Below are 14,032 nucleotides of genomic sequence, written 5' to 3'. Positions count from 1 at the left end.
TGACTTGTGCTATCCAGAATTAGCTGTAACATGCTTTGTGAGATTTTTATTAAGTAATAATGACTATAGAGGGCAGTCAGCAGTGGTTCACTGAATGCAGTTTCTGTTCAATAATTAAGACCTGGGTAGTTGGGTCTGAGAGAATGCATCTTATCAAATAGTCTGTGGCTGAAATGCAGGATAAATAATGGACCTTGATATATCTGTAACACGCAGATTAATTTCTACTTGCAAAAAGTAGATTTCAACCTTACTACTGGACAGGAGGAGCCCGGATTTGAACCGCCGACCCAGGGATCATTGGACGACCTGCTCTACCTCCTGAGCCACAGCCTCAATAATTTTACGTACTTATCGGGGTTAAATGTCATGGGTTCAAAATTGCACAGAGTCCAGAGATTTTGAATTTGTGTGAATTTCAGCCTCTGTAGGGGGTATTTATATGCAAATTTGACCAATGGCATTGCAATGAACATCAATGATGTTTAAGTGAGAATTTGTTAATTTTTTCTTTCTAAATCTGTATTATTGCAACGTTGGGTGTTACAGGGTTAAACCACTGCTCGAGTGGACAGGAGCTGCAGACTTAAAAATCTATAACTCCCCCCCCACCCCTCCAAGCTGTACATATAGTATCTATCTGGTCCTGTTGTATTCTCACTTGATGTAGATTTGATAACTAGTTTAGCATAAATGAGTTTAATATATCCTGTACATGAGATTTTGCATATCAATTAAACTATACAAAATCTCTCTTAGCAAAGTACACGATTCCTGATTTTTCCCGGTCGATTTGACATATGGCTCATGTGCGTACAGTCAAAACTGGGAGGAGTAGTGCATCAAAATAAGTTACTCTAAAAATAAACTGTTACAATTACTATAGTCTGGTTGCCACACTAATTGCTACAGTATCTCACCTTGATATTCTGTAATATGGTGGAGTGCAGACACAAAACATCTAGTCCAGGGGTGCCCCAAAGGTAGATTGTGATCTACAGTACCAGTATAGATCACAAAGGCTGTGCATGGTGGATCACATGAAAAAAATATATAATTTAAATATAAAAAAATATTTTTTTGCCACCTGCCACTTAAATTAAGGTGACTTGATTGATTGACATCAAAAAGTATCTATATGCACCAATCTGCACCAAGTCTCTGTCTGTGTGTGTGTAATCTACGTAACTTGAGAAGCGTTAGCCCCACCGACTTCAAATTCAACAGGTCGGACCCACGGTTGTCCAGAACCGCCCCAAAAAGGCATCTGCCCGGGCACTGGACTGGGCCCCTGCCCATTGTCCATATATGGAGCTGGGCTGTTCTGACCTCACAACACTCCATATTTGAGCATTCCTGACACAGAACTCCACAAGCTGCCTGCATATACTCCATATTTGGGCATGCCTTTCAAAGAACTCCATATATGGGCATAAAAGGGAGACAGACTTAATGTCTGGGGAGGGGCATGCATTTCCAACTTGCATCGTTCATCGTGCTTTTATTCTGCCCTGCATTAATTCAAGTCAAAAACAGGCCTCAGACCAACTGTCACCTGATGACAGCACGATGACAGCACGATCATATGACATTTCAACACAGCTGGCCTGTGAACTTTAGGAAAACACGAGCGGAACCAGCTACAGACCTCCCCCTTTTTCTTCCTGGAAGCAAGAAACCTTTTTTTGGCACAGGACATCATGGCGGACCGGTTCAATAAGGTTCTGCTGCTTGATGGCAGAGGCCATCTACTGGGGCGTCTTGCTGCCATTGTGGCTAAACAGGTCCTGCTGGGCCACAAGGTGGTAGTGGTGAGATGTGAGGGAATCAACATCTCTGGAAACTTCTACCGCAACAAACTGAAGTACCTGGCTTTCCTGCGTAAGAGGATGAACACCAATCCCTCCCGTGGACCATACCACTTCAGAGCTCCCAGTAAGATCTTCTGGAGGACTGTCAGAGGTATGCTTCCTCACAAAACTAAGAGAGGACAGTCTGCACTGGACAGACTGAAGGTGTTTGATGGTGTCCCCCCTCCATACGATAAGAGGAAGCGTATGGTCGTCCCAGCTGCCCTCAAGATTGTGCGCCTGAAGCCCACTCGCAAGTATGCCCTCCTTGGGCGCCTGGCCCATGAGGTTGGCTGGAAGTATCAGGCTATCACAGCCACTCTGGAGGAGAAGAGAAAAGAGAAGTCTAAGCTCCACTACAAAAAGAAAAAGGCCTTGATCACCATGAGAAAGAAAGCGGAGAAGATCGCAGAGAGCAAGCTTGCACCATACACAGCCGTTCTCAAAGAATTTGGAGTTCTTGTCTGATTTAGTGGCCAATAAAGGTTCTAAATGTTTATAGAACATATTTTGACTTATTCCCTTGCAGAAAAGATCGCAGAGAGCAAGCTTGCACCATACACAGCGTTCTCTGAATTTTGAGTTCTGTCAGTTGGCCAAGAAAAAAAAGGAAAAAAAGAGGGGAAATGTTCCATCCCATCCTGACCAGGCTCCATCACTGACTGTCATGAGACACAAGGAACAGGTGGGTATGACGTATCATAACTGATGAAGAAAGAGGTATTTTTCATGTGTTGTCCCAAAGTATGTACCATGATCATCGTGCTCTAAACATTACAAATAGACTCATCTTCGATCTTCGGTTCGACTCCAGATCCCGACGGCCCTTACTGCATGTCACCCCCCCATCTCTCTTCCCGAAAGCCACAAAAAAAAAGATGTCATATACATATTTACGTGTGTACTGAGTTTGCTATCAGTTGTCATCCACTGCAGATGTCACTTATACCAAAGACAAATGATAAACATGGCCTAAAACACGACAACAACATAACAACAACCTAATGGCCTTAAAGATGAGAACAGCACCATAGCCTCTCACCCCAGATAAAGAGACAAAAAAACGGATAATCAAGGAATGTGACTGAAATATAAAACAGGCTTCAGACCAATTGTCACCCGATGACAGCACGATGATATGACATTTCAACCTATTGAAATGTGCCAACTGGGGACTGAGACTATGACATATTTCTTGGTATAAATGTTTGTGCCTATGAGATGACATTGGTCCTATTGGAGACCTCTCTCTCCTCTATCCTTTACAACTGTACACGCTCTGGATCTGAATTTACTCACTAAAGATAACTTGGAAATACTTTACGTTCTTTGCCTGTGTGTCCAAATCCTTTCAGGTCTTTCAACACTATTTTTCATAGAGTGAGTCTTTTATACCTGGGTTAAAGGTTTTACATGGTTTCATCTTTCCGGTGAAGTTATTAAGGTGTAGGATTCTGGTCTTGGCCATTCATTTTCATTTTTAATTCAGTCTTACCAGAATGAGGAAACACATCCCCACCGGACAAAAAATATATGATCAGGGTTTGGGTTTGGGATAATAACAGAAGAGGCATGGATGCTACTACGCCCAATTGATGAAATTATTTGTTCAAAGGTTGCCCAGACGTATTGACTGCATACAGTATAGGCCTACACTCTCAATTGGGGATTTTCCCAGAGGTTAATTTCACTGATGTGTACAATCTTTATTCAAATAGTTTCATTTGTATTGGCGTGTGAAGCTTGAGGTAGTTCATAATCGCTTCAACGTGATGCCTGGGTGAGATAAATCGTCTGTGGAAATGATGCCAGTCAGCATGGCCCACTGTTTAATGCTGTGGCCAAAATAATTATACACATTTTCTATGGTATCATAAAACAGTTTGAGCTCTGTGTTACGGTCCTATGTGGCCCTAGTGGTGATTTGGTCTTGTGTATAATCCACTGTTAGTGTTTTCCAGTGCTGATGATGGATGGTGGGAGTGGCAGTAGATTTTGGAGGCGTGTCGTGGAGATTGTGACAAGCCTGGGCCAGTATAAAATCACCAACCAGTATAAAATGAGAGAGAGAACAGCCCACAAGCTCTTTTGCCATTGTAACAAACACCACATGCTGCTGAGACCTTGTTTTCTGTTTTCCCAGTGAAACAATACTAGACAGACAAAGTCACTAGTCAGATAAAGTTGATAGTCAAAGTTACTTTAAGCAACTAAACTCATATAAACCACTGTCCATGCAAGTATCCCAAACCATTTGCCTGCATACTGTTTATAAATCAATACATTGAAACTGGGACTCAACTGATGCAAATTACAGCAATGTTGTTATTCAATTGAACCATTAACACGTCACATCTATAACCATTAGTGTTCACTTCGTGTGTGTCAACCCCCATCCTCTGCCAGAGAAATGCCTGCTGCATCTTAAGGTTACATTATATCCTTATAGCCTACTACAAACTTATACATCTTTGGGGTATTCCTGAATCTTATGTCATATTATGGTACATAATTATGCAATTCTTAATCCATAAGACACAGTAGGCTACAAGAGGAAATATCAGATTCCACTAGAAGGCTGAAACTAACTTGATATACATGATATTTCACTTAAGCACAATGAATAGAGAATATTTTAAAGTTTCACATTTTTAACTATTAGCCTACCAAAGAAAATTTACTTTTGCACGATTTCTTGAGAAGGAGCTGTAATCACAAATACATCATGAGCGAAACATGATCTCCCCCTATCCCTGCACAGTGTAAATAGTAAATACTCAAGTCATTTCCATAAAAACAAATCTCAAACAAAAAATAAATCTCATTACAATAGGGAGGGGATTGTGGAGATTACCATGCATGTCTGCATCAATGTACTGTATAGCTGCATCACACAGGGCAATATTTACACTGTAGCCTAGAGGATTAGCCCTACACTTCCATAATCAAAATACACAAATAATAGCAAGTACATTAATTACATTTTCTTTCATCTGTTTGATTGTATAAATTCCCCATGCAAGCTAAAAGCACAAAGCTATTAAAAAGACAGCGGAAGAAAAAAATGCATGGGCATGCAGGTTTTTCCTTTGTTTTGCCAATGGGTTCCCCAATTGTGTTTGATTTTACATGATCAGGTGGCCAGTAGAAGAGGGATTCTGTGCCAAGGCCAACTGGAAATCTTCTGCCTCAACCGTACTGGTACTGTCTTTGCTGCTCTGTTTCTTATTTCATTGTTGGTTTATTTTTGATTGAGATGTTCTTGTTTTATTCCTTTTATTTTATTGTACAGCACCTTGTAACAACTGTTTTGAAAGGCGCTCTATAAATAAAATTACCTTAATACCTTACCTTACTGTAAGTGCCGGGATACTAGCTATTTTAACTTCAATCATTTCCTAAATTTTAAGTTAATTTGTTATTTACTTTTCTTATTTGTTCATCTTATTTTGAAGCTTCCTGTATTATGTATATCGGTTCACTTTACTTTGAAACTTCCTGTTACCGCACCACACTTAGCTGAGGCTTCACACATTCTCACACTGAGTCAGTGACAGAGGGGAATAGACACACACCAGCATTTGTTTGAACAGGGTGACTTTGTTACACTGCACAAGTGCACAGCAAGGTATGAATGAAATGTTTGACTATTTATATGCATCATGCACTTTTTTACTCAAAGTAAGGTTGCCAGTAACTTGCAGTTGAACAGTTGATTGAATGAGTGATTTGAAGTTGTTTATATTGTTCTACAGAGCCTGTCGCACTACGTTGTGACTGTTTGGTTTGGTGTACCAGTGACTGTTTGATGATGTGCCCTGATCAACTGGTTCATGCAGCCCTTTAACGCCCTTGATAAGCAGACTAAAGCGGAGTGAGGTACATGATTGTTTGTTTTGGTTTAGACTAGAGTCTCATTCATAATTTGTTTGGTACTTAATTAATTGTATTTGTTTATGGTATGTTTTGGTGTATGATATTTGGTTACTGTGCATTTTTCCTTTGGTATTTCATTGGTCATGTATTGAAGTGGACTGATTTATTTTATCACTGTATTATAATTGGCTGTGAATTAACCATTTTATTTTTGGTTGTAATATTGAAGTTATGAACTTAATGCACATTGCACAGCTTTTATTGTTTAGTGAAAACTATGAAATAGTTTGATATGATCATAACAGTGCTTCTTTCCTTTTATAGTTTTCAACACCCGTTGAGACCACATCCATCTTTATCATCATTTCAACTATCGAGTGCCGCTACATGTACAACACTCTGCCTTTGTCAACTCAAGTCCATCCAGGTGGAGGTGGGATCCTCTGTTCTGTGCCTGGAGTATGTGACAGAGCACTGTCCCACCATGCGGACGGACAGCTAGGGGCCACAGGAGGCCCCCGGTGCAGCCAAGACAGGCTACCATCTGTTTTGGCTTGCAGGATGGCAAGTGAGTCACATGATCCACCTACACAGCATGTCAAGATGGTGGACAATATGTCAGGCCTCCGGCTTTGATGACAAATTATTTCTATTTACTAAGTAACAAAAGGTCATCATCATACACTAGCCGCAATTTGCAACGCTAGATTTCTTTATAATGGGATGAATCTAGAGTTGCAATACCCTCCATTGACTCCCCACTCATCCAATTTGGTTTGCGATCTGCTTGTCTTAAACGATCCGAGCTTGTTTTTCATAAAAATCCACGTAGGCATGTTATGAGCTACTTTCTGTCAAGACATCCTCTGCATGCGATTCTTTTTCTAAGTGTTGCAGTTTGGAAGCACTCGTTTTTGTTAACGGGTCGCGCTGCTGCCTCCTGCATTATGTGCAAATTCGAAACGGGTGGTACGCAGGTCCGTTCAGTGACATACGACGAGTGCTTCCAAACTACAGCACAAAATAATCACCTGCGAAGAATTTCTTGACAGAAAGTAGCTGAGTCATAACATGTCTACGGTGGATTTCTATGAAAAACAAGCTTGGCAGATTGAAAGAGGATAATTCAAGCTTGGACTACAGCTGCAATGTTGGTGAGTTTAACGTCGTTTAAGACAAGCAGATCACAAACCAAATTGGATGAGTGGGGAGTCAATGGAGGGTATTGCAACTCTAGATTCATCCCATTATAAAAAAATCTAGAGTTGCAAATTGCGGCTACATCATACACTGTAAATATAAGGGGTGATAATTATGAGCTCTGTTGACATGTAGGTCATTTGACACTTTGGTAGGATTTAATTCCTCAAAACATATTTCCTTTTATATGTTTTAAAGTTATTAATATACATTGGCTTATTCATGATTGTTATTGAAGTCTGATCAAATCACCTCTCTTAAACACCTAAAAATTAGACAAAACTTACCACGCTTCATCAAAAAGCAGATCTTCTGATGTTGGCGTTCTTACTCACTCCATTGTGCCATGAACACCATCTGTAAACACTGAGAACTGTGTTTGTTTGTTTTTACACTGATACGTACAGTATGTCCTCAAATTGGTCGTTCGCTTATTAAGAAGCCTTCTCTTGACCATGCCAGCATCCTGTCGGACTGTATGTCGCTGGGACCAACACATGCACCCTCCTGGTCTATGGTAACATGCATGGCTGTCCAGTGCCTGCACGGCTTCTCCACCCAGATGACATCTGGCTTCCTTGTTTTTCGGAGAAAAGTGGCCATGTGACAGACTGGAGGTGAGTGACCATTATCACCGAACCATAGTGACTTCTGTCTCTACATAACACTGATGTTAAACAGAGCAAAGGACCAGATAGAATTATACTGTATGAGAAAAATATTTGATTGTGTAAGATGTAGAATTCCAGACCAAAACCTTAAATTAGCACAACCCTTATTATTAATTATTTAGAGGTGGAAATGTATGCCTATTCTAATGATTATATATTACTGAGGTGTAAATTGTTTACAGGCATTGGATAGTATCAAAATATTACAATACACTCAGAGGTGAAGTCCTTTCTTGGATCACTGCCGTGGTATTCAAATGATCAGCCTGTCTGCTGCCCACGTTTTAGTGTGGCGGTTATGAATCTATTATCTGTCTGCAGTAGGTGTTGTAATGCAAACATTGAATATACAAAAAGGAAATCCAAGAACAGTGAGAGAGCAGTAACATGGATCTTTCCAGCTCACACGTTTGCTGATCCACCAGGGACAGCTATGTGTTGGCAGTGGCACTGCCCAGGGTCTCTTCTCACCTTTCCTGTGCCCACACCCACACTGGAGGGCATTCCAACGATTAGAGGTTGAGAATGGGCTCAGCATGGGAGAAACATTTTTGTCTCCACCAGGCCGAAGGCATGGGAAGAGAGTATTTTTGCTCCCCGTCCGTCCGTCCGTCCGTCCGTCCGTCCGGCCGTCCGTCCGTGTGCAACCAGCTAATCTCCGGCAATGTTGGCCCAGTCACTGCCAAAACCAAGACACACAGGATGTCAATTCCAAACCCACATTTTCCAGAACGGCCTGTTCTAGCACGACCATGAGGCAGATTTTTACTAAACCAATCTTTTTAGAGGAGAACTTTAATCTTCTAGCTCAATTCTGTGTATAGCAGGAGTGGACCTGGTGAGACGTAGGAGGGGCCCGGACAGGAGTCAACCTCCCAGTCCCAGCAGAGTAGTTCCGGAGCAACGGATTATGTGGCCCTGGTCTTTCCCTAATGGGACTGATCGAGGGTAGCTACTGGGACGTAAATCGGGACGGACTTGATCACCCCGGCTGGGTCACCTGTGTGAGGGGTATGATATTGATGACCTTAGCATACATTACTGAGGATACGTCTGGTCCCAGGTCCATGCAATGTATTTTTTCTTTTTCGTATTCCCGTGTTCTCAAAGGCTTGATATACAGTAGCTTGTGTCGGCCTCATCGGCAGCATTATGAGTGCACGCAAGTCTCAAGAATCTGTATTTAGCTCCACCAACCAGGAGTACAACATCAATCCTGCATTTGCTGTAGCTTTGGCAGTGGTTCAGGATGGCATTGGCAACACAATAGCAAATCGGCTGAATAATCTGCCATACTGTTAGCCATTAGTTAAGTTTACTTGAAGAAAGGAAAGTCCTGAGATAAAAATGGCAAATAAAGATTACCCATGAAAGCCTTGGTGATTTGTGCTCTTGCCAGCATCAGATTTGTCTTATTATGGTGCTGCAACTTTCAGTAATTCATTAAGAACTGATCAACTGTATAACATCTGGCTTCAAACGGACGCGTCCTGCCTGACCTCCAGCCCACAGTGCACATTTTATATAAACTAACATCAATCCTTCAGATTTGGTCCAAATCTCACGCAAATCCGTAAACATGAACTCAATAGTCATGTAATCAAGACGTGTCTGTTGGATTTCTCAAATTCCATCCTGATTGGTTAAGATTGGCTTCCAAAGTTTTCAGGTGTTGCCTATAGCCTCGGTCCCAGGCTTACTCATGTACAAAATGCCGCAAATCGTGATGACATTGTGTGCACATGTTTGATTGATTGAAGTATTTATTAACAGTTTGCAGAATTACAGTACATTTCAAGCACAACTCAATTACAAAAACTGTTAACTGTGTGTGGATGACCCAATAAAGCATTACACTTGTTTACAAGAGGGTCCACCTTGTTCAATTCATCAAAACATCTAGAGACGTACAAATATACACTTCTATTTAGCCAAAGAACAGGAATTCATCATAAAGAAGGGAAAATAAATATATACAGTGAGTGAGTCAGATTTTACGGGGGACAGTTTATTATTGCAGCCGTCCGTAGGTGACCTTTGAGAGTGAATTTGAAGCAGTCAAGGGATTCGCATGTCTTAATAACTGTTGGTAGGGCGTTCCACATTTTGGTGGCATAGGAGCGAAGAGAATTTAGTCCCTTGTTTTTGCAGAATCTGGGTTGCACATGGTTTGTTGAACCTCTCTGGTGTTGTGGGTGACTGGGTGTACTGTGGACATTAAGGAATTATTTAGACTAGCCCTTACCTGTTGTGAGATATTTGCCCCCCCTTGTGGCCGTGGGGGGTACTGCACTACACACACTCAGACATTGTTGGGAACGCAGCGGCAGTGAGCACTAACTATGAGACCTAGCAGAACATGTCTGTCTGTCTGTGTGTCTCTGTCTGTCACGCTGTAACACCACATGCCCGCCACCAGAGGGCGCAGCTGTAACACACACACACACACACACACACACAAAAACCTAACTTATATGCGTTCGCTTTGCGCGTCTTACTTGTTAGAATTATAGTATGATGATAGGTACATGGGTATCTTGGTGGTGTATCGAATCTTGTGGACCAGACCCATAGCAAGATGCTGTACTCTGTCGTCAAGCCATTCCAGCTTGTCAAAGTGGGCAGGGGTGAGGTGGGTTCGGGAGTGAGGCCCAGTAGAAGCCTGACCAGTTTGTTTTGGGAAGTCTGGAGCCTTGTTTTAAGGGCCTTTTGAGGTCCTGTGGTACCAAGAGGTGCATGCATTGCATAGTCGAAGAAACCTTGTACGACGGCTTCTGTTAGGGTCTTCAAGGTGTTTTTGATGACCAGCGAGGAGATCCTGTATAGGAATCTTGTTCTTTGGTTGACTTTTTTGATTACGTTGGTGGCCAATTTATCACTGGAAAGATTTGCCTCCAGGATGGAACCTAGGTAGGTAATTTCATCTATTCGTGTGATAATCTTGTCAACCACTCTAACCAAGAAGCCATCTGCCTTGCTGAGATTACTATTCCAAAAAGAATGGATTCAGTTCCCAGGTGTAAAGAACTAAAGATAGTTTGTTATCGGCTAGCCAGTTGCAGAGCTTAGGGCCTTTTCAACCTGCAGTTTGTTCCTGTCTGAGACCAGCAGTGCTGAGTCACCTGCGAACAGGAACAAGTTGAAGTCACAAGCTGATGTCATGTCCTTTACATATATTAGGAATGGTAAAGGCCCTTCATTGTTTTCCCCACTAGGCTGTGGAAAAAATGCCACTTGACATATTTTCAAAAACGCTCCTATCCTGGTGGAGACCTGTGCCTGGAATTGTCCCCAAAGGACTTTGTCTGGTCCCTTGGCGTTTACATTGACACTTAAGGGACTTGAATTGTGCACAGTTCCATTTTTCCAGGCAGTCATCACTCCAGCCCAACTCCAGGGCATGAAGCAGTGAAAGCTGTGGCATTTCGCCCATGATATGATTCATCAAAGTGAAATGTCTAAAATAGCTTTTAACACTAAAATGCTCAGTTGCTGCCATGTGCCATCTGTTTTCTCTGAGAGAAGGGGGCTGGGGGGGGAGATTATCTAATCCTCACAGATAAACCACACTGTAAAATCACAAGTGTCCATTTTAAACTCTGAGTTAAATGAACACTGAGGATTTTAGCCTATACTGTGCAGGGCTGCGATGAAAAGGGGGGTGGAGTGAAGTGCAGCATGAGCATCCCCCCGTCCCGTTTAATAGAAAGCAGGATCCCCTCAGCGCGCACATTCTTCCCCAGTGAGAGAGGACGCAGCGTAGCTGAACACAGGACCAGGGGTATGGATGGAACTGGAACATGATGGGGAATTGGGTGCTATTACCGTTAAATAAATGACCTGACCCCGACAACAGATGGTGTGTCTGTCCACTTGAGCAACATATAAAAGAGCACAAGAAGATGAATTGTCTTTTTACTTTATGGCTACTCATTTGTGCGGATATTTCCGAATTAATATTAGGTAAGTGAGTCAACCTCAAGTCTCATCATCGTTGAGTGCGTTTTATTATTATTATTATTATTATTATTGTTGTGTAGTTTTTTGTGTCTGAGAGCAATGTATCAATACAAGTCGTTCTATGCTGTGTGAAATACTTAAAGCCTAAACAGATGTTTTATCAGATTGCAATCGGATCAGCATCTGTTTAGGCCTATTGCCAATTATACCCTATACAAGGACTAGGCTATGTGCATTTTGCACTCATAGACAAGTCCTATAGCCTACACGTACAGCGAGATAACAGGACATAGTGTAAAATTAAAAAAAAGTTAATGGTGTAGGCCTAAAGTAGCTATAAACAATAGAGTAAAATGTGGCTATTAAAGTGTAGCCTATAAGCAGTAGGCAGCCGCATGCCTATTACGTCTATATATGATCAGTGTGAATGGGAAGCTGCTGGAAGTGTGCTGTGATGACTCTGATGAGAGGATGATATTGTCTATTAGAAATATTGTGCAGACCAACTACAAGGTGTGTGTGTGTGTGTGTGTGTGTGTGTGTGTGTGTGTGTGTGTGTGTGTGTGTGTTTTAAATGTAATCATTTTTTTAGACCATTAAATACTGCATGAGGACCCATGCACAAATGAGAGAGCTAGGATTTGCATCATGACATTAATAGACCCCAATTAATCGATTTTACTTATACAGTTATTGCAAGTTTGGCTCAGTGGACACGAAGACAATTTTTTATGGAGATAAGGCCACTTGCTTTATTGTCAGAATAAATTATGGTTGTTTGAGTTCTTTAGACTGTCACATTGATGTTTTTATTTGAAAGAATGCTAATACACACGCTTCCCCATGCACCACCCAGGTTTTGATATTAATAATCTTTATTTAACCAGACAAGCCATTAAATGCAATTATGGTGACCTGGCAATCAATACTCTACTTCATACAATCATGAGATAACTAGCCAGTTGCCTTACCGCCAGGTGGATTTTCTGGTTTTTAGAGATGACAGATGCTTCTCATTGACTCTGTGGAAGGCAGCTCTGTGATCAAAGCAGAGCATTAATATGAGGTGAACCGCTGGCATTATTGCCAGTATGAGCACAGCTTTTGTCCATTCATAATTTACGCCAACCCAAAATCAATTCAAATCAATTGTTTTAACCTTTGAATGCGTGTCACTACATAGAATCTGGTCTGCTCTAGTTTGAAGAAAAAATGCTAACACCATGGCCCCTGAATACATCTCGGGGAGAGCTCACACAGTACAGATTCAGGCTCTGATAAACCAGGCTTATCTGTAGACATGGCATAAGCAGTGAATCAGAAGCTGAAAACGTTTCTACTGTATCAATGTTGGTCACCAATGTTAAGTAGCGTGTATAGGGCAAATATGACTGCAGTCTTAAATATAGCCTATATGTCTAATTTCAGACAGTGTTGGGATCTCATTTTAAAACATGTTTTCTCTCAGCACAGTGAGCACACGTTCAGTGAATAGTTATTGTTTGTTGTTTAGAGACTGGATTCTGAAAGTCAGTTATTTCTCGGGGCTGTTCCTATGAGGTAATCTGGCACGTGTGTGTGTGTGTGTGTTTTTTTTTTTTTTTGGGGGGGGGATCATGTGCGTGTGTATGTGGGAATGTGTGTGCACATACTGTATGCGTATGCCTGTGTGTGTGTGTGTGTGTGTGTGTATATGGACTAGGCCAGTGCTTGGCAAATGTTCGACTCTTAGATGAAATGCTAGCAAAAGGGGATTAGGCTGGAAAAACATGGAAAAAAATAATCTGCAGGCTTGCTGCCCTCATGATTTAGAGAGCCTAGCATTGTGTAGATGGGCTGTCCATTACGATGCAGGAGATTACGCTGCCACCAAAGGCCTAGAAAGCTGTGACGGTGTGAGAAGCTAAGCAAAGCTGGCTCCAAGTGCACCAGATCAGGCCTGACCCGTGGGGTCACCTAGTGGGTGAGCCCAAACGAAGGACAAAAACACATTAAACTTGCATGGTATTGCGTAATAGCCGTCATGTTTATTCACAGTTATGCCCTGTTAACCACTTAAGCCCTATTTCATACTTTGACGTACAATGGTGTTGTGCAAAAATAAGGTGAATAGCTGATCTGCGACGTCACAATGCTTTTTTGCTATTTTTGAAAAAATGTGACATGCCAGGTTGAGTTGTTAAAGTTAATGTCACTGAATCAACGCATATTGTGTCATTGTGTCGTCATGTTTTGATTCACACTATTATTACTCAAACATAATGAGGGTTAGCCAGTGCACAGAGTGAACATGTTCCTTGTATTGTGAGTGTGAGTTCAAATCTGATCCCTTGTCTTGTCTCGCATGTCTCTCCTCTCTCTCTGACCTCATGGTGTCATGTCTCTCTGACCTCATGGTGTCATGTCTCTCTGACTTCATGGTGTCATGTCTCTGCGCCCTCATGATGTCATGTGTCTGCGCCCTCATGGTGTCAT

The 14,032-nt window shown here is 41.8% G+C and overlaps 1 protein-coding gene across 1 annotated transcript; it reads left to right on the top strand.

Moving 5' to 3' along the window:
• Window positions 1–1,698: 1,698 nt before the first annotated feature.
• On the top strand, window positions 1,699–2,354 carry LOC308315682 (large ribosomal subunit protein uL13). The gene has a single exon (XM_080763793.1). The coding sequence runs from the start codon at window positions 1,701–1,703 to the stop codon at window positions 2,316–2,318; it is 618 nt and encodes a 205-aa protein (XP_080619919.1). The 5' UTR covers window positions 1,699–1,700; the 3' UTR covers window positions 2,319–2,354.
• The last annotated feature ends 11,678 nt before the right edge of the window (window positions 2,355–14,032 follow it).

The sequence above is a fragment of the Protomyctophum bolini genome, assembly GCF_963924005.1.
Source record: "Protomyctophum bolini genome assembly, chromosome: 5".
Classification (NCBI taxonomy): domain Eukaryota; kingdom Metazoa; phylum Chordata; class Actinopteri; order Myctophiformes; family Myctophidae; genus Protomyctophum; species Protomyctophum bolini.
This window is presented reverse-complemented; position numbering and strand designations above follow the sequence as displayed.